Genomic DNA, 21,628 nt, shown 5'->3' on the forward strand with positions numbered 1-21,628 from the left:
AAGGAATAGGAGAACTGCTGAAGAGGATAAGTAAAGGTGGCTTTTTAAGTTCATTTTTCCTCGATTGACCGCATTTTAATTATTGGATATGATGTAATGTGTTAGTGTTTGGAAAATTTTAAATAATTTTTAAGAGTTTTTAATTGTTAGATGTTATTCTGTTCATCAGCTGTTTTGAAACATTTATTCATATAGCTTTACAATTATTTCTGTGTGGGAATCTATAACAACTTGGCTTTTTCTGTTTTCCTAATGGGAGGTGTATTGGTGTTTAGGGCCTGGTTTAATATTTGTTGTGTTGCCTTTTTATAGGTAGGGTTGTTCTATTTGAGTGCATGCCATAATGCAGGTATAACTTTGTGTGGATTAGTTTGTGAGCATTATTGGGAAATCCTGGGAGTGTGTTAGGTGCTATATTTCTGTTTCCATTTCTCCAGTTTTGTACTGCATGCAGAGTGGCTTTTTTGGATTTCCATTCCAGTTTCTGTCTCCATATTTGTAATCTGTTGTCTTTCTGTACTTGGTGAATGTCGATTTTGGTGTATGACCGAGGTGAGATATTTAACTAGCATGTAGGCTAGTAAAACTCCTCACCTTATTTGTTGTATGTTCTTAATAGAAAATGCTTTGGTGATAAACTGTTGTCTTTTTTATAAGTAGGGCTATTGCGCCTGGTAGTAGAGGAAGTTTGTGTTGCTGTTATTGAGATAACACCAGAATATCTTTTTTGTATGGTGAGTTGTATGGGGAATGTTCTAGTTCTGTTTTATACCCATTGTTGAGGGTCGGAGGAGAGGTGGGGTTCCTGTGGATGCAAAGTGTACATTTATATTTAGCCTTGTGATTGTCATGTGTTCAGTGTGTCACGCAAGTGAGATCTATCTATCAGGTGTGTCCCAACAGAGAAAAGGTTGAGAACCACTGCACTAGAGTACTAGCATGGAGTTCCAAACCTACAAAATACATAAAACATCTCACCGTGAGCTCAACAGCCTTAACCAAATAGCAACCATTCCTTGATACTAGGAGTGTCACTTACCAGTGAATCTATCAGAACCTCAGCACCTTCTTCACTTTCATGGAGAGTGTCAATATCTGTGAGCTCCTGAAGTAAATCCACGACAGCGATGGACACATGTTGGAAATGTTAAAGATGGATTTCCCCATCACAACTGGAAATTGGTTCAATTCATTTTGCCCCAAGTTTTTCCCATGATCAGAAAGCTGTGTTTGGATATGTTATATCTGAGGTAGAAATGCTTAACCTGCACTGCTGTAGGGAAACAGGACAATGGTTCAGTACTAGCTTAGAATAACTTTCTCATAAACTGGCATTATACCCAGAGATGGAAATGTTTAGAAAACGTAGGTGGGTAACCAAACATTTTTAGGCACCAGGAAAATTCTTTGTGCTTTTTTCTGTTTTGGTTATTTTGCTCTTTATTTCTATTTTTTTTTTTTTTTTAGGGTTTTTAAACATTTGTTTCTTTTCCTTTATTTTTCCTTTTTGCTCCCATTCCTCTTCTCAGGACTTTTGCCCCTCCTTCTTTCCAAGCAGTCTTTCCTCCAGGCACTCTCCTATTTACCACATCCTCTTTTGCCTCAGCCCTTCTACTCAACCCATCAATATGGGCCTGCCAGCATTTTACATCAGGTGCAAAGTTCAACATTTTAGTTGCCTAGGTTCCCGGGATTTTTCCAGCTGCCTATACCCATAAGCATGAGGCTTAACACTGAGGTCAAAATGCATAGCAGAGGTTTTATAACATAACTGCATTGCTCTGTGTATACATAGCACTAAATTAAAAAAAAAAAAAAAAAAGTACCTCTATTTGCTAGATGACTTCCGCTCCCTCTCACCTACTCTAACTTATCAGAGGGCTTGTCTCAGGAGTATGGGCCATTTAATAGCACTCAGATTTAGAGACTGATGGGAAGGTGACAGAATTCCTATCATATCATTTTCCTTCTTACCCCAAGTTATTGATTCCCTGTTACATGTAACTGCTTTTCTGCACTATTGTTCAAATTGTAAAGTTTATTTAATTGCACCCCTGTTTCTTGTGAACCAGCATGATGAGACTACCGTCTTGAATGTTGGTATATAAAAAAACTTAAATAAATAAATAAATAAATATCTTTTAATCTCAGCTCAGTTTAGCCTCAGTCTAGTTCAGTGATGACAAACTCCAATCCTCAAGTGCTGCAAACAGGCCAGGTTTTCAGGATATCCACAATGAATATGCATGAGAAAGATTTGTAAGCACTTCCTCCATTGTATGCAGATCTATCTCAAGCATATTCATTGTGGATATCCTGAAAACCTGACCTAGTTCAACAAATAAATACCCACACCACCACTGGCATTCTCTGCTCAAGAAAAAATATTGGGCTTACAGGCTAAAGAGTGAAGAGCACAGTGGAACTTATGGGGATCATAGCTGGGGAATGAAAGGCAGTGATGAGATGCACTAATAGGATTTGGGGGGGGGGGGGGGGGGGGGACTAAGTATTTCTCTTTGACCAAATATTAACAATTGGTCCTGTTATTTCACTTCCATGAACAAACTTGCATTTTGCTGCTAAAGCATTCTTCTCACATTTAGAAATCGGGTAAGGGAATTAAATAAATCCAAATGAGAATCCTCCAAAAAAGACCTTTTACTAGCTTTACAGAGAGGACCTAGCAGTTAACATACAGGCCGATTCAGAAAAACACGTGGGAGAGCAGGCGCTTGCCTGCTCTCCCGGCGCACGCACAGGCCACTCTCCTGGGCGCATGATTCAGGAGGATGGCCTATGCAAATTAGGGCCCGCGGTAAAAGGGACACTAGCGCGTCCCTAGCACCTCCTTTTTGACAGGAGCGGCAGCTGTCAGCGGGTTTGACAGCTGACGCTCAATTTGCCGGCGTCTGTTCTCAAACCCGCTGACAGCCATGGGTTCGGAAAATGGATGCCAGCATAATTGAGCGTCCGTCTTCCGACCCGCAGGCTGCGGGCCGATATTTTATTATTTTTTTTTTTTAATTTTAACTTTTTTTTTTTTTTTTTTTTTTTTTTTTTTACTTTTGGGGCCTCCGACTTAATATCGCCATGATATTAAGTTGGAGGGTGCACAGAAAAGCAGTTTTTACTGCTTTTCTGTGCACTTCCCCGGCGCGGGCAGGCATTAATTTCTAAAAGTGCGGCTTGGCTGCACATTTTACTTTCTGTATCGCGCGGGAATAACTAATAGGGCCATCAACATGCATTTGCATGTTGCAGGCACTATTAGTTTCAGGGGGTTTGAACGCGCATTTTCGGCACATTATTACCCCTTACTGAATAAGGGGTAAAGCTAGCGTGTCGAAAACGCACACTGTATCGGCCTGATAATGAGCTGAGAACCAGGACACTGCAGTTCAAATGTGGCTTCTCTCACTAATAAATCTCTTTTTGAACTAAGGCAAGTCAATTTCTCCCCCAGTGCCTCAGACACTCATTTCCTTAAGCTCCTTGGGGCAGGGACTCCTTACAGCTGTATCTAATTTGTTGTAAAACATCCTGGCTTCATAAATCTATAACTTCTTACAGGAAGTGTGCGCACATACTGCCAAGTCTGTTCAAAGTGGCATTTTAGAATGATTATACGAAGAATAACTGCCATATTATTGGCTGTGATGCCTGTATTTCTTACAGGGAACAGTTGTGCGCAAAAAAAATTTATATTTCATAATGGGGTTCTGAAGAGGAAATGAAAAAGGAAAAAAACGTAAAAAAAAAGCCTCAAGTCTCATGAAATTGGCTCTGAATTGTAGTTATCTCAGGCCCATTACATCTTCTGTGCCACAGTAAATTGTTAACAGCCATTTTCTACAAGATAATCTTTCACACAGATCAGAGACGATGACAAAAAGAGAACAGGGAAGGAGAGAGGCTCTGGGAAGACCTTCTATTTCCTTTGAAAGCAAATCTGTCAGACACATGGTAAGATAGAGTACTTACACACACCACTCAATATGAGAGCAAAAAGATTTTTTCTTCCAATATCTGTACATTCTGAATCACTGTGAAGGTTTCACACTCACTGGGACATGTCACAGTGCTAAAGCTCCTTTTCCCAGCTGGGGACCTTGGGATTTGAACTTACAACTCTCCAACTCAAAAGAAAGGACACTACTGAGCTAACCAAACCAGATCTCGTAGTAAAGCCTGGTTGCTCATTCCTTTTCTCTCAGTTCTGTAGCCTGCTGCTAGAAAAATGACATCTGAACATATTTAACTATAGGGTAGAAATAGATTTTAGAAAGGGAGTACATCAGACAGCATTAAAGAAATAATAAAGAGGCAGCAGAGGAGGAAGACGCTTGGATGGGAAAGGATATCTGTGTTGTCATGTCCGAGCAGCCCCAGCAGAGAATGGACAGCGTTCAGCTCCACCAGAAGGTGGTACAGGTCTGGCATGGTAGCGACAACGTGCATCTCCTGGATAATGTCGTTTAAATCCAGCTCCGATTCCATAAACCTGCCAAGGAAGAAGAGCACATCAGGCAGACCTGACACGTAGCATCTTAGCACAGAGAACTAATGGGGAAAGAGACATTTCAGTGTTTTAAAAGTAAAAGCTTATGTACGCTCACCAGAGTTTTTAATATTAGTAAAGCACAGCTACAAGCTTTTTTGCAGGCATGTCAGTGAAAGGAGGAAAGGTGGAGGTAGGCTTGTACTACTGAAAAGAGATGAAGTGGATGGAGGGCGACAAGAGACAAGAAACAAGCAGACCTGTTACTAAAGAAGGTACTAGAGAAGGACTGCCAATTGCTGGAAAGAGAATACAGACCTCATTTGCAAAGGAGTGTGTGGGTGTGTAGAACTAGAAAAAGGGAAAACAGGGTAAAGCCATGGGGGCCACACGGGATACGTGCTAGGAAAAGATTAAGGGAGTTCAGAGAGACTCTGGCGAGTCCCCTGAAGGATCTGTTCAATAGATCTCTAGAGATCTTGGGACTCAAGAGGGGCAGGAAATTACAGGATGGTTAGTCTGAATTTGGTAATGGGAAAATTCATGGAGATCTTCTGAAGGAAAGGACAGAGAAGCAGATTACAGGATCAGAGGAGCATGGTTTTACCAGAGGGCAATCATGTCAAACAAATCTGATTCATTTCTCTGATTGAGAGGAGGAGTGAAGGCGTAGCTTAGTACTTAGAGCAGTGGGCTGAAAACCGGGGTTCAAATCCCATTGCTGCTCCTTGTGACCTTGGGCAAGTCACGTCACCCTCCATTGCCTATGTTTCAAACAGATTATAAGCCCTTTAGGGACAAGAAAATACTTACGGTACCTGAACGTAATTCAACTTGAGCTACCAATGAAAAGGCATGAGTTAAGTCTAAAAGAATTAAACTAGGGATGGGCACTGGATATCGGGCATTTGGATTTCAGCAGCACACTTGAACGCTGTCCCAAAAGCAGACTCACAAATAAACCGAGCAGTTAGGGATGGGACAGATGGCAAAGCCGGGTAGTGAACTGAGTTCGCTCTGAAGAAAGGTGACAAGTGGCGTGCCTCAGGAATCAATCCTGGGGCTGGTTCCACTCAACATCTTTATGAGTGATACTGAGGAGGGATTAGATGGGAAGCCATCTTTCTGTGGACCACGCCACGACCATTAAGAGAGGACATGCCTGAATGAGTAAACAGTATAAGAAGTGATCTTGGAAAGCTTGAAGAATGGTCAGCTATTTAGCAGCTAAGTTTCAATACTAAAAAATGCAGAGTACTGTGTCCATTTCTGGAGGCCATCTCTCTGACAGGATATAGATAGAGAAGGTCAAGAAAAGGATTACCAAAACAATGCAGGGTCTGCACCAGAAGTCCTATGGGATCTAATTATGTATAACCTAGAGGAGAGGTAAGACAGGGGAAATTTGATACAGACATTTAAATACCTAAAAGGTCTTAATAGTGCAGAAGAATAAAATCTTTTTCAATGGAAACAAAATTCTAGAACAAGGGGTCACAATCTGATGCTCCAAGGAGGTAGACTCAGGAGCAACATCAAAATAGTTTTTCATAGAAAGGGTAGACATGTGGCATGTTCTCCTGAAGTTGTTGGTGAAAATTAAAGTGGTAATAATCTTCAAGAAGGCACAGGATAAGCACAGATGAAGCACTAGTTGAAAAAAAAGTGAATAGACAGTGGAAGAATTAATTCAACCCAAATGCTATCTGGCAGGCTGCAAGTACAGTAATAATTCTAAGTCCTAACAGAAACATTGATGTTCATGTGGTCAAGTCTGGTAGGCTATGTGCTCCTCATCAGTGCAGCAGGTTAGTGGTGGTGAGGAGTAGTCTGGAAGGCCTTTGTGAGCTAACAGGCTGGATTTTTAATTTTTTTTTAGAAACACCTGCACCGGTATTAGTGGTTGTTTGAACTACATATTATGAGACCTGTGGTTGGAAATGGAAGAGAAGGAAAATGAAGTATAATCTGAAAAGGGAATCTTGCATGCTCAGCTATCAGAAATCCCTGAAAACCTGCATCACTTGATCTTCCCCTTAAATAAGGTGACATTTATTTTTATCACATATTTTCTCCTGTTTCTTTGACTGTAACAATGTCCTATAAATTTTGGAGAAATCCAGTCAATACTAAAAAAAAAAAAAAAAAAAAGGGCTGATTCTTACATAAATGAACAAACATTTGTGTGTGTGTCTATTATTAATACATATATATTGGAGAAATTACTTACCTGATAATTTCATTTTTCTTAGTGTAGACAGATGGACTCAGGACCAATGGGTATAGTGTACTCCTGATAGCAGTTGGAGATGGATCAGATTTCAATCTGATATCAGCCTTAGTACATATACCCCTGCAGGAAGTGCAGCTCTTCAGTATTCTCCTCGAAAAGCATTGTGGATATATGTGTGACTGACTAACTTGAATAACTTGATTAACTTTATAACTTGGTTAACTTGATTAATTTGAATCGGTTGGATTGGCTATAGCTGGAGACCGCCAGTGCCCTCAACCGGGAAACGTCGACACCTGGTAGGGTGGGTGTCCTAGATGAAGGAAATCATGGCTTACTCTTGAATCATTCGCTCCCGGGGATGTCCCCCGAGGATTCCATGAGTAACAGCAGCCGTGGGTGGGATGCTGAGTCCATCTGACTACACTAAAGAAAACAAAATTATCAGGTAAGTAATTTCTCCATTTCCTAGCGTGTAGCAGATGGACTCAGGACCAATGGGATGTATAAAAGCTACTCCCGAACCGGGTGGGAGGCTGCCCGTGACCCACTTAGTACTCCCCTTGCGAATGCTGTGTCCTCCCGAGCCTGAACATCCAGGCGGTAAAACCTGGAAAAGGTGTGGATGGATGACCATGTCGCCGCCCTGCAGATCTCAGCGGGTGACAGCATCTTGTTTTCTGCCCAGGACACTGCCTGGGCTCTAGTAGAATGGGCCTTGACCAGGACACTGCCTGGGCTCTAGTAGAATGGGCCTTGACTTGTAAAGGCGGCGGCTTGCCTGCTTCTACGTAGGCCACCTTGATGACTTCTTTGATCCAGCAGGCTATGGTTGCTCGCGAGGCCGCTTCCCCTTGCTTCTTCCCACTGTGAAGGTTGAACAGATGGTCCGTCTTTCGTACGGATTCCGACATTTCCAGGTATCTGGATAGGAGTCTGCCGAAGTTGAGGTGGCGTAGACGTCTGGCCTCTTCCGAATTCTTATGTTCATCTGGTGATGGTAGCGAGATGGTTTGGTTAAGATGGAAGTGAAACACCACTTTGGGGAGGAACGAGGGAACTGTGCGTAACTGGATGGTTCCCGGGGTGAGCCTGAGAAACGGCTCACGACAGGACAGTGCTTGTAGCTCGGATATACGACGGGCTGAACAAACTGAGAGCAGGAAGGCTGTTTTCACTGTTAATAGTTGGAGAGACAGGCCGCGGAGAGGTCTGAAAGAGGCTCCTGCTAAGAAATCCAGGACCAGGTTGAGGTTCCAAAGTGGTACCGGCCACTTTAGGGGTGGTCGGATGTGCTTAATTTCTTTCAGGAAGCGTGAAACATCCAGGTGAGAGGCTATGCTGTTGCTCTCACTCTTGGTTCCGTAGCATGACAATGCGGCCACTTGTACCTTGATGGAGTTGAGGGACAATCCCTTCAGTAGGCCGTTCTGTAGGAATTCCAAGACCGCAGGAATTTTGACTGAGCGTGGTATGATGTCATGGTCCTCGCACCAGGCTTCGAATACTCTCCAAATCCTTATGTATGTTATAGATGTGGAGAACTTGCGTGCTCAGAGTAGGGTGTCAATTACCGCTCCCGAGTATCTGCTCTTTCTCAGGCGAGCCCTCTCAATGGCCAGACCGTAAGAGAGAATAGAGCTGGATCCTCATGGAGGATCGGCCCTTGTTGGAGCAGGTCTCTGAGTGGAGGTAGTGGCAGGGGGGTCCCTGTCAGTAGTCTTCGCATGTCTGCATACCACGGTCTTTTGGCCAGACCGAGGCCACCAGAAGTACTGGTCCCCTGTGTAGTTCTATCTTGTGAATGATTGCGCCTAATAGGGGCCACGGCGGGAAGGCGTATAACAGAGTCTCCTGTGGCCAGGTCTGTACCAGGTTATCGATCCCCTGGGACTGAGGTTCCCGCCTGTGGCTGAAGTTACTGGGCACTTGGGTGTTGGACTGGTTTGCCAGAAGGTCCATGGTTAGTGTTCCCCAACGGTTCAGTATCAGTTGGAACGCTGTGGTCGACAGCTTCCATTCTCCTGGGTCTAGACTTTCTCTGCTGAGGTAATCCGCGGTGATATTGTCTTTCCCAGCGATGTGGACGGCAGAGATCTCCTGGAGATTCACTTCCGCCCACGACATTAGGGGGTCTATTTCCAGAGACAACTTTTGGCTTCTGGTTCCTCCCTGACGGTTCATGTAGGCCACTGTTGTGGCGTTGTCAGACATTACTCTGACCGCTTTGTCTGGGAGCCTGTGACCGAACCGCAGGCAGGCTAGTCTGACTGCCCGGGCTTCTAGGCGATTGATGTTCCATCCCGACTCTTCTGCGTTCCACTGCCCTTGGGCGGTTAGCTCTTTGCAGTGTGCTCCCCATCCTCGTAGGCTGGCGTCCGTGGTGAGCAGGATCCAGGTCGGTGAGGATAGTCTTGTTCCCTGGTTCAGGTGGCCATCTTGTAGCCACCATCATAGTTGGGTCCGAACTCTGCCCGGGAGCTGTAGACGAACGGTGTAGTTCTGGGACAGTGGATTCCATCGTGATAGAAGTGAGCGCTGTAGGGGGTCTCATGTGAGCTCGTGCCCATGGCACTACTTCCAGTGTGGACCACCCATCCAAGGCTCTCCAGTAGAGTTTTGACTCTGTTGGTTGCCTGGTGACTTTCCTCTGGGGATTTCGCCCTGATCAGCCAATCATCTAGGTAAGGGTGTACGAGGATTCCTTCCTTCCTTAGTGTTGCCGCCACCACCACTATGACCTTGGTGAATGTCCGGGGTGCTGTGGCTAACCCGAAGGGTAGTGCCCGGAACTGGTAGTGACAGTCCAGGATTTTGAAGCGTAAGAAGCGCTGATGTTCTTGATGGATCGGAATGTGTAGGTAGGCTTCCAACAGATCCAGAGATGTGAGAGACTCTCCCGGCTGTATCACCCTTATTACAGGGCGTAGGGTTTCCATGCGGAAGCGGGGAATCCTCAAATGCCGGTTGACTGACTTGAGGTCCAGGATGGGCCTAAACGTTCCCTCTTTCATGGGGATGATAAAATAAATGGAATACCCCCCAATATTTATTTGTTGTGGAGGCACTGGGGTTATGGCCTCTAGGGCCAGTAATCTGGTCAGTGTAGCTTCCTCTGCCACCCTCTCAGAGGGGTCATGGCAGGGGGATTCCACGAACTTGTCCAGAGGAGTTCGGAGGAAATCCAGGTAATATCCCTCTCAAATGATGGTTAGGATCCACTTGTCAGAAGTTATCTTGATCCATCTTTGGTAGAATAGGGTAAGTCTGCCCCCTATGGCTTCTTCCTTTGGACGGGTCGACGTATTCTCTGTGGGGCGCGGCTGGGGCCTGGACCCGAGCTGGTTCCCCTTTTGTTGTGCTTGTTCCGAAAGGACTGGTTCCTGCCTGTAGGACTAGGCGCTTGATAAGTGTTTCTGTATGGGTTGAAGCGCTGTGAACCTCTGGCCCTGGAAGATCGGGGGAAGGGTCGCTGGTTTCTCTTATTCCTGTCCTCCGGTAGCCGCAGCAGTGGGGACTCGCCCCATTTGTTAGCAAGTTTCTCTAGCGCGCTGCCGAACAGGAGGGATCCCTTGAAAGGCATCCTTGTGAGTCTCGTTTTGGAGGATGCGTTGGCTGACCAGTTTCGGAGCCAGATTTGTCTTCTAGCTGCCACGGTGGATGAGACTCCTCTGGCTGCCATGCATACCAGATCCAAAGCAGAGTTCGGAGGAATGATACAACTGGTTCCAGGGCTTCCCCAGGAGCGTTGTTCCTGGTTTGCGCTAGGCAGGGGCATGTCACCACGGCACAGCAGGTCGCGATCTGTAAAGACATAGCAGAGATGTCGAAGGACTGTTTGAGGATATTTTGGGGGTTTGGTTTCACCCAAATACTTGACTAGTTTCTTCAAATCCTCTCCTAATTCTGCTGCACAATTATGAAGCCAAAGACATCTTTTGGTTACCATTATGGAGGAGACTGATCTAGAGGCTAGTCTAATCGGGTCATATATTGTATCTGCCAGAAAGGCCACTGCCAACTCCAAGTGTGCAATTTGACTCTTGGGCAACTGCTGAATCCAGCATAAAGCTGCCTGAGCTACGCAGCCTCTGTAAATAGAGGCCTGAATTGCCATGGCTCCTGTGGAGAAGGCATGCTTTAGCACCGCTTCTTTCTTCCTGTACTGAAGGTCTTTTAGTGCTATACCTCCCTCTACCGGAATGGTGTTTCTATGGGCCACTGCTGACACCAGCACATACACCCTTGGAATCCATAATAAGCTTGTTATTTTTCTCCGCAGGAAGAGGGTGCAATGTTCCCAGATATCTGCCCTCCTCTGAGCCCCCCACCCCCACCCGACTAGAGTCCCGTTTTGCCAGCATCATCCACTTTAGAGCTTCATATAAGTGAAAGGTCCTTGATGGCTTCCTTATTCCCTGAAGATGGAGTCACCTGCCTCCAGGTCATCTGTTTGGTGCTTGAAATTTTCAAGGCTACCTGACACTGATAATGAGAGCGGAAAGTTCCTCCCTTCCAGACAGCGTTACTATTAAGGAATTCTCCTCTAACAAGCACAGCCCCTCCCTCCTGGGAGCTCAGGAGTGCACTAGGCTCAGAACTGTCTGACCAACCTTCCTCTCCAGAGTTTGGCATGCTGTAGCTTGGGTGATGCTTTAGGCCTAAGCATATCCCTTGAGCATTTAGGAGGCCCACTTTTTCCCTCCATCAATCTCTGGTCTGGGGATTCCAAACCAGCCATGGAAACCAGGCTACTGCATATTAGAAGAAAATCTGGGGAGCACCCAATAGAATAGGGTCCTGTTGGGCTCCAAACAGGGTCTGGCCCAAGGGCTAGTCACCCTGCCTCCAGATACTTCCCTGGAGCCCCTTCCACCAGGGATGCAGGTGGCCCCGGTTGTCCTGAAAGCAGCTGATCTTCCCCCCAGAGCACTGGGAGCTGAGTCAGCTTTTGGCCCATCCCTCTCCTGCAGCCCTTCCCCTGCACAAGGGAGTCCTCTGCGAACTTTTCCAGGAAGGCCAGGCCTGGATCCAGGCAGGATCTTTTTAGACCCACAGTAAAACATACCTGCAGTCTTGCAGAATTTCTTTAAGGCACTTCATGTGCCTTAAAGAAATTCTGCAAGGCACATGAAGTCCATTAACAGCTATTAATCAAATTTACTTAGGGAATAGCCACTGCTATTAATTGCATCAGTGGCATGGGATCTTCTTAGTGCTTGGGTACTTGCCAGGATCTTGTGGCCTGGTTTGGCCTCTGTTGGAAACAGGATGCTGGGCTTGATGGACCCTTGGTCTGACCCAGCATGGCAATTTCTTATGTTCTTATGTTCATAATGCTGAAGCAGCTCCTGGGCCTGCCTAAAATGATGCGGTGTGCTGTAATCTGCTCCTTCCCTCCCTCTCCAAAGCTTCCTGCAGTACTCACCATCTCCAGCGGTAAGTAATACATGCTGCCAGTTGAGGTAGCATTGCCTGCCGCAGCTCCCCCAATGTAGGCTTTTTTTTTTTTTTTACACAGCTTTATTCTCCTGTACCACCTGGGAGCAGCAAAGGCAGAGTGCAAAGCAAGCAAAGAGGGGAGAGAGAGAGACCCCAACTGACTTTCAGACCCTAAAGGAATTCTCCCTCTTTTAAAACAGGGCCAAGTCCTCTAGGATCCTCTACTCTCTAAAGAAGTAGGGGAAGTCCTCCTAGGGGAATCCTTAGTCCCTAAGGAACAGAGATACGCACCTTCGCGCCCAGCTGCACAGAAGTTATTGTCCCAGAAGTTCAGAAAGCTCTACCAGGCTGGGGCTGCACCTTGGCTCTAGGAGGTCCTGTCTGCAGTTTCAGGAGACAGAGACTAATGGCAAGAACCTACAGCCTCTCTTATAGCCAAGGAGGTGGTCATGAAAAAAAGAGTGTCTCCAGCAGCCGAGGAGCAGGGAAATCCCAAGTATAATGGACTGGTCTAGCAAGAGGAAAAGAAATAAGAACATGTACACACAGACAGCAACCTCCTAAGCTTTTTCTTCTTCGCTAAGAAGGCTAATAATTAAAAGGATCCAGTTGTATAAGCAGAATGTTTGATATCCTGACTGGACATACCATATATTATATATATGACAGATACTGCTGACTTCTGATGTTATTAAGAAAGTCTGTTAATGTATTATACAGCCTAATTTATGGTTTCAACTCACCTGTGCATCCCATCCACAGCTCAGGCCAAAATGACTGAAACTAACAGGACTTTCTCTTGCCTGGGCCCCAAACTGTGGACTGCCTTCTCAAAGGTCATAAGAGTCATCATGGACTACCAGGCATGGCTATTTAAATCAGACCCTATTTCAACCACTATTGAATCTCCCACCTCACCATACCCCTACCACCACACTAAATGCATACCAGGCATATACTGCTACTCTTTAATTGTATTGATTTATACTTTCTACTGCATACCTTTATTTATATTGTACTGAACCAAGCTGTACATTTGTATTGATTTATGTATGTTATAAACTACACAAAGTACCAGTTTGATAAATAAATACAAATAAATAATTGCTAGAAAAATAATGTATTTTCAGTCAGACCCTTGATTGCCTCTATATATTGATCTCTCACAAACCATGAATGGGGAAGGATCGACTACTAAGCTAAAAAAAAAAAAAAAAAGTCTCATAGGGGCCTGAATAATATTAGAAATGAACCAGTCTCACCCCCTCAGGGGAAGGCTCTCATCCCAAGCCTACACTGAACCACATTCTAATCCATGATTGGTATTGCATTCTTGAGAATACGAAAGGAGTAAAAAAGTATTTTCTTGAACAGAAAATTACATTGTAAAAGTATAAAATATTGCAAGTCCCACTGATTGACTGAATTGGCTAAACAGCCCATGCTGTATAAATTTTGCATGTTCCACTAGTGTTGAATGATACCACAAAAGGCGCCAGTAGAGTTTTCTGAGAACTGGGGGATAAGTCCTGCTCTTTAGGACAAGTAAGGAGAGAAGCACAGCATTCTGAACAAGAGATCTGAGACTTGAAGTCACTGAAAAAAGAGTTGCTGTAATCAAGATAGGGAGATATCACAATAGAAGATTTCTAAAGCAGTGATAAATATGAATAATATTGCAGAGGACAAGTAGATATGAAAATTGGTTCTTACCTGCTAATTTTTGTTCCTGTAATACCAAAGATCAGTCCAGAAAAGTGGGTTGTGTATCCCTACCAGCAGGTGGAGTCAAAGAACAATTAGAACTTTGGGCACTGCTACATAATGAGAGAGTGCCACCTGCAGTCCCTCAGTATTGGCCTATACCCAAGCCCACACTAACAGAACTAACTAGCGACCAAGGTTGAAACCCAAACAAAAAAACGACAATCTGCGGCCTCAACAAACAGACTCAAACTGCTCCATCGAGTAACTCTGTCAACACGGAGCTCCGTAATTAAAAAAACCAAAAACTGCAAATCGTAACGGGAATTAAAACGCTAACCCCCTAGCGAGTCCTTGCTGCAAAAATTCAAGCACCCAGATGACGTCCACCATCAACGGATTGCAGAAGCGTTGGAGACACCATGCCTCAAACAGTTTCCAAATGCGAACATAAGCCATAGATGTGGCTGGACGACGAGCCTATAGCAGCATGGAAATAACCTGCTCGGAATAACCCTTCAAGCATAAACGTCGCCTCTCAAAAGCCAGGCCGCAAGAGAGAAGTGATCCACCCGATCCGAAAATATGGGCCCCTGACGGAGAAGATGCGGTAGATGAGAAAGTTTCAACGGACCCTCTAGGGCCAGGCGAATCAGATCCGCAAACCACGGGTGACGCGGCCACTCCCGCGCCACCAGAACCACCCTGCCGGGATGGAGTTCGATGCGACAAAGAAGTCGACTGATGAGGGGCCACGGAGGAAAGGCGTACAGAAGAATTCCCGTGGGCCAGTTACACACCAGCATGTCGAGACCCACCAAGCCCTGCTCTCACCGACGGCTGAAAAGTCTGTCCATCTTTGCATTTGCCCTGGTTGCCATCAGATCCACCTGCGGTACAACCCACCGGGCACAAATAAGGTTCCACGCGTCACGAGACAGTTCCCATTCCCCGGGATCGAGCTGTTGTCTGCTGAGAAAATCGGCCTGCACGTTCTCCACTCCCGCGACATGAGAAGCTGCAATTCCCTGGAGATGGCACTCCGCCCAGGCGAACAGAAGGCGCGCCTTGAGCGCAACCGCCCGGGACTTCTTGTGCCCCCCTGGCGGTTGATGTAAGCTACTGTCGTTGCATTGTCTGAGAACACGCGAACCATGCTGTTCCGTATCCAGGGGAGAAACGCCTGTAAGGCCAGCCGTATGGCTCTTGTCTCAAGCCGATTGATGGACCAGGACCCCTCCGTCGGAGACCAAGCCCTTAGGCGTTCTTTGTGCACACACTGCTCCCCAGCCGGACAGACTGGCATTGGTGGAGATTATTATCCAATCCGGAGGATCCAAGTCCACTCCCCGTTCCAGACTGTCACACGACAGCCATCACGACAGACTGAGTCTGGACTCGGGAAGTAGCGGCATTGGGAGATGGAACTGTTCAGATACCGGACTCCAGCGAGACAAGAGCGCACGTTGTAATGGTCGCAAGTGAGCGAACGCCCAGGGCACAAAATCCAAGGTGGAAGCCATGGAGCCCAGGACTTGCAGATGATGCCACACTGTGGGCTGCTCGCTCCGCAGGAGAGCGTGAATCTGTTCTTGCAACTTCCGCAGACGATCCTCCGCCAGAAACACTTTGCCTTGTAATGTATCGAATCACGCTCCCAAGTAAATCAGCTTCTGGGTGGGTTCCAAATGACTTTACCGCACATTGATGACCCACCCGAGTGACTGTAAGGTGACCATCACCATGTGGACGGCCCATATGCAATCCTCCCGAGACTTGGCGCAAATCAACTAGTCGTCCAGGTAAGGATAGACCAGAATGCCCTCCTTGTGAAGGAAAGCCACTACACCACCATAACCTTGGTGAAAGTCCGAGGAGCTGTGGCGAGGCCAAATGGAAGGGCTCGAAACTGGAAGTGCTGACCCAAGACCTTGAAGCGCAGGAACCGCTGATGATTCATCCGGATCGGAATATGAAGATACGCCTCTGCGAGATTCAGGGACGCTAGAAACTCTCCCTTTCGAACCGCCGCAATCACAGTCTGTAGGGTTTCCATACGAAAATGAGGGACCCTGAGACAACGGTTGAATTTCTGCAGATCGAGGATGGGACGAAAAGTGCCCTCCTTTTTTTGGACCAAGAAGTAAATTGAGTACGGTCCCCGTCCCTGCTGCGCTTCCGGCATCGGGACAATGGCTCTGAGGTTGAGCAGCCGCTGCAGGGTATCCTGTACCGCCTCGTGTTTGGCGCGAAAGAGCACAAGGGACTCCATGAACACTTCCCGGACTGGATGCGCAAACTCCAGGGTGTAATCATCCCTGATCACCTCCAAGACCCAGTGATCCGAGGTTATTCTTGCCCATTCCGCGTAAAAGCCGGATAATCTGCCTCCGACAGCTTCTTCGACGGAATGGGTGCTCGTGGCTTCATTGGGCAGGTTTACTGCTACCTGCCCAGAGGTGTCCAGAGTCCCTCCCGGAGCGGCGGCCACCGCAAAAGGACTGTTGGCAACCCGGTGTCGACTTAGGACCCGCCGGAGCGGAATATCTGCCAGATCGAAAAAGGCGGGAGTCCCAAAAACGAGCCAGAGGGGGAAAAACGTTCTTGGTCGCTCTTCTATCCTCTGGCAACCTATGGCCCTTGGACTACCCGAGGAGCTTGACCAACTGATCCAACTCCTCCCCAAAGAGAAGATTGCCCTTGAAGGGAAGGTTACAAAGTTGGGATTTTGAGGAGAGGTCCGCTGCCCAATTCCGTAACCAGAGAAGGCGACGAGTTGCCACCACGGACACCATGGACCGAGCTGAGGTCCGAACGAGGTCGTATAGCGCATCTGCTCCATACGCAATTCTGGCTTCCAAACGGGCCAGCTGCAACGCTCCATCGTCGGCGTCCGCCGCATTAGTACTTGCCTCTTGGACCCAGCACAGGCACGCTTGTTGCATAAGACTAGCGCAGACTGCCACTCGAAGGCTCAAAGCGGCCACTTCAAAAACCCACTTCAACTGGATCTCCAACTTTCGGACATGCAGGTCCTTTAAGGCGGCAGATCCCGCCACGGGTATCGTGGTCTTCTTTGTGACCGCCAAGAAGGCCGCGTCCACTTTCGGAATCTTCAGCAGGTCCAGCACCTCTGACGACAGCGGGTAGAGCTTTCTCATCGCCCTACCCAACTTTAAGCCCGCATCAGGAGTATCCCACTCGCGGGTCACCAGCTTTCAGACTTTCTTAGGCAGTGGAAAAGCTGTTGATGGTCCCCCAAATACCATCCAGAACCGGATTAACCCCTTCATTATCGGAATCCTCGAGTAACCTTAAGATTGAGGACATCCAGTACCTGGGGAATAAGCGGAAGAAGCTCATCTCGCTTAAACAGGTAGACAACAATAGGTTCAACACCCTCCACCGGAGGGAGGTCATCCCCATCAGGATCATCCGTATCCTTGTCCACCGGATCAGGATTCTGGTCCGGATCCACACCCGGTAGCTGCGCAGATCTGACCCCCAGACTCGGAACTGGTGCCACCCCTGCCCCAAAACCTGGGTCATGGGGATCCCCGCGACCATCCTTCCCAGAAAGAGAGCGGACCACCTGGCGCTGCTGGGTGGCTGCAGGATGTCCCTGCTTCAGAGGGGGCTCAGCGGGATCCCCAGCGCACCTGGGTCTCTTTAAGGAAGTCTGTCTCTGTGCCAAAAAGGCCTGATGCATCAACAAGATAAACTCTGGGAAAAATCTCCCGCGTCTACCTCCCCATCTGGGGTGTCCTGCGGGGCCGATTCCTCAGTCCCCAACATCGGATCTACTGCCATGGGGACCAAAGCGGGAGGGGGGAATCCTCTTCTTGCTCAGAGTATCGTGAGTCACCCCCCCCCTCCTTGGGGGGGGGGCCACCCCCAACGGGCCTTCCAAACCGGAGCAGTCTGGGCACAACGACGCAGAGTTCAAATTCCGCCCCACAGGAGCGGCAGACCGCCGATTTTCGTGGTGCCATGCCGGGCCGCGTAGCCACGCGGTCAGAGCAGCTGAGGGAAGAAAAAAATAGGCCCAAGACCTGCAGCCGCACGAGCGCCGCCGGCAGCATGGGAAAAAAATAGAAAAATAGAAAAACAAAGCCTCCACGAGGAACCGCACTGTTCAGCCACCGGGGTGCTGAAAACGCGGCCTGGACCCAGTACACACACTGCCTACCTTCACTATCAACCCGGAGCCCCGGGAGAGGAAGGAAACAAAACTGTGACGGCTCAAAGCTGTCCCCACAGCCTACTGCACAGCAGGCTCCCCCAGTGCAGACTCCTTACCTCAGACTAAAGAGACTTTTTTTTTAAACTTTAAACAACTAAACTACTGAAGCCTGCACTAACAGGGGTCGAGGGAGCAGCTTCGGGGGTAGGAAGACCAGGAGCCCCCGGCCTGTACACCCCAGGACGGAGCGGGCGAAACACAGTCAGGAGTGTCTAACCCCCCGGATGCCCGGCTTCCACTGAGGGATGGCCCACGAAGGTGCCTAACACCTCAGGAAGCAAACGAGAAGGAAAAATAAAATAACAAATTTCATAACTACCCTGAAAAAAACAGACTACAGGAGATGCACCCTACCACCTGCTGGAGTCAGAGAAATACTGAGGGACTGCAGGTGGCACTCTCATTATGTAGCAGTGCCCAAAGTTCTAATTGTTCTCTGACTCCATCTGCTGGTAGGGATATACAACCCACTTTTCTGGACTGATCTGGGTATGTTCAGGAATTACAGATATCAGAAACCCGACAAAACTGTTTTGTATTAAAGGAGGAAGCACAATTCCAGATAAAAGCAGCAAATGTGAGATCAGAATCAACCAAGGAAAATAGAAGAAACACTAAAGAAACTGATGAAGGATCTTTTGCTGAAGAGGAAGCCTTCAGTCTTCGAGTCACTCAGTTGCAATAAATTTGAGCTGAAGCCAGAGGTTCATGTGCTCAGGGCAAGAATATTTGCAGTTGAGCACTAGTTGAGTTTTGGGCGGGTTGAGGATCTCATACTTGAGATTTGATTCTGTCGCACTTGGATTCAGGTTGCCGTGCAGACTGACCAGCAGCAACTGCAATCATGGCCCATATAATTACTATTATAAAAGCACTACGAACAAGTAAAAAGGTAGTTTAGCATACAGGCAAGCCAAAAGAGAAAATTTAAAACAGAATGACATTTCTCTCTTGCCAACACTACTCTTTCTTCTTGCTGTTTCTTTAAAAAGAATTTTTTTAAATTAACATTCCACTAAAAAAGATTCTTCCTTACTTCTCAGGGTTGTCTGGAAACTTGATGCGCAGTTCCTGATTTTTGTAGGACCTTTTCTCAAATGTCAGGATCATCTTTTTTACTGAACTTTCATCCAAAGGTTCATCCTAGAAAGTGAAAATGAGAAACCTGTGAGTGAGGATGAATAAATCAGTATCGAGAGGATAGAGAGGAGATGGAAAGGGCACAGAAGCCAAAATGAAGAAGGAATATAACTATGCCTCTTATCGAGTGGCAGACCCGGCTTCCAACAACATTGCCCAGCTGTGAGATAAAAATGCATTATTCATAAAGCACCAGCATCAGACCAGGGCAAGTCTCATACAGCTAAAGTCAAGCACTTGACTCAACTAGCAAATTTCCTGGCTTGCCTACCTCTAATCAGCTGCAGAATAATGATTCGGGATCTTTTACTCATTAATATCAGATTACAGCATGTTAAAAGAATAAAAAATCAAAGTCACAAAGTAAGCAACAAGTAGAACTAACCATGTCCAGAGAACGGGTCCTCATCTTCATAATGAGGATCAAATGTTGTCCCAGAAGATCAAGAGCGTTCCCCAAAACAATTCTTGGTTAAAAGTATTTCGCTTTATAGCCATGAGATTACCAGTTACACATTAGAAAACTACTTCCTCATCAACAAGGTATTTCTCAGCAGCTCAACTCCCTTCACAGTAATAGGAAGGGGAGAGAAGGAAGGGGAGCTCAGCGCGTGAAGCAGATGGGAAGGGATGGGAGAGGGAGCGAGATGTTCCCATCCTTCTCACAGCCTGCCTCCTCCACCACCTGTAGTCACATCACCGTGGTCTTCAGCCCGCAGGAGATGGAACTCTCACGGGCAGGCTTTCACCATGCCACTCTCAGAAGGGAGGGTGTTGTAGTGAGGGGAGGTGTGAGCGAGAGGAAAAGGAAGGGAAATTAGTGAGAGGGGAGGAAAGGAAAGAAAAGGGAATGGAGGAGTGAGAGGTATGTGAAGGTAGGCGGAGTGAGGGAGGAAATGTGTGAGTGAGCGAGAGGGAAGGGGGAAAGGAAGGAGCCAGAACAATGTTGGCAGTACGAATGGCTGAGACTGCTGGGGACGGGGATATAGTGAAGGGTGTGAGAGAAGAGAGATGTTAGGTTCTATATTAGGAGATACCACCCAGGAAAAGGACATGGGTATCATAGTGGAAAATACTTTGAAATCCTCTGTTCACTGTGCAGAGGTGGTTAAAATTACCTCCTTAGTGCGGCCTCACTATAGAGTGATGCAGAGGTTTGGAATTATTAGGAAAGGAATGGAGAATAAAATGTCCAATGTCATAATACCTCTGTATCACTCCATAGTGACGCCGCACTAAGGAGGTAATTTTCAAAGAAGTTTCGCGAGTAAATGTAATATACTATCATAGCAATTTTCAAAAGCCACTTACACATGTAAAACCTATTGACAATTCAATGGCATATAGTGTAGCAATTTTCGAAAGCCCAGTTTTAAGCATGTAAAGACTTTTGAAAATGACCACCTCAGGGGTACTGTGTGCATTTCTGGCTGCCATATATCAAAAAAGATATAGTTGCATTGGAAAAGGTACAGAGAAGGGCGACCAAAATGTAAAGGGGATGGAATGGCGTCCCTACAAGGAAAGGCTAAAAAAGTTGGGTCTGTTCAGCTTGGAGAAGAGATGTCCGAGGGGGTATTTGATAGAGCTCTATAAAATCATGAATGGAATATATAAAGTCAGGGAGTACTCCAAGTTAGTAAGTAGCACATTTAAAACAAATCTGAGAAAATTCTTTCACTCAATGCACAATTAAGCTCTGGAATTCACTACTGGAGGATGTGGTTAAATTAATTAATTAATTAATATCTCTGCGTTAAAAAGATTTGGACTAATTCCTGGAGAAGTCAAACTATTAACCAAGTAGACTTAAGAAATGGCCACTACTTATCACTGCATGATAGCAGAACAGAATCTATTTACTGTTTGGGTGCTTGCCAGGTATCTGTGACCTGAATTAGCCACTGTTGGAAACAGGATACTGGGCTTTAGAGATCGAGAAACTGTGTCTGTGTGTTTGGGAGCCTATAAGAGCGAAAACCTGTGTGTGTGTGTAAGAGCCTGTGTGAAAGAAAAAGGAGAGCATGTGAGAAAAGAGAGCATGCATTTGTGTGTGAGGGAGGAAGGGATGAAGATAGGAGATAGAAGAAACAGAAAAAGAAAAGAGACCCTAAAAAAGAATTAGGAAAAGTCAGACAAGGAGAAAGTGGAAGAGAGAGACCAGGAACAATTGATTAGAAAAATAAAAAGATCAGACAAAGGTAAAAATAATAATAATAACAACAATAAATTTAGAGCTTTTAGTGTTTGGAATATGCCATCTTTGAGAATGTGCATTTCTTATAATTTTGTATTTTGCTCTCTTTAGAGTTCCATTGTTCAGAGTCTGGATTCTCGGGCTTTCCATTTTTGTTTTATTTGCATG

General features: G+C 46.4%; 1 protein-coding gene across 1 annotated transcript in view; it reads right to left on the reverse strand.

Moving 5' to 3' along the window:
• Positions 1-21,628, reverse strand: part of CTNNBL1 (catenin beta like 1) — a 274,155-nt gene that overhangs the window by 153,838 nt on the left and 98,689 nt on the right. The window contains exons 3-5 of the mRNA XM_029611822.1: positions 19,160-19,266; positions 4,365-4,504; positions 1,040-1,137 (exon numbers count right to left, since the gene is read on the reverse strand). Of these exons, the coding sequence (XP_029467682.1) occupies positions 1,040-1,137; positions 4,365-4,504; positions 19,160-19,266 (345 nt within the window). The remainder of the gene's footprint in view (positions 1-1,039; positions 1,138-4,364; positions 4,505-19,159; positions 19,267-21,628) is intronic.

Source organism: Rhinatrema bivittatum, chromosome 8 (assembly GCF_901001135.1).
Source record: "Rhinatrema bivittatum chromosome 8, aRhiBiv1.1, whole genome shotgun sequence".
Lineage (NCBI taxonomy): Eukaryota > Metazoa > Chordata > Amphibia > Gymnophiona > Rhinatrematidae > Rhinatrema > Rhinatrema bivittatum.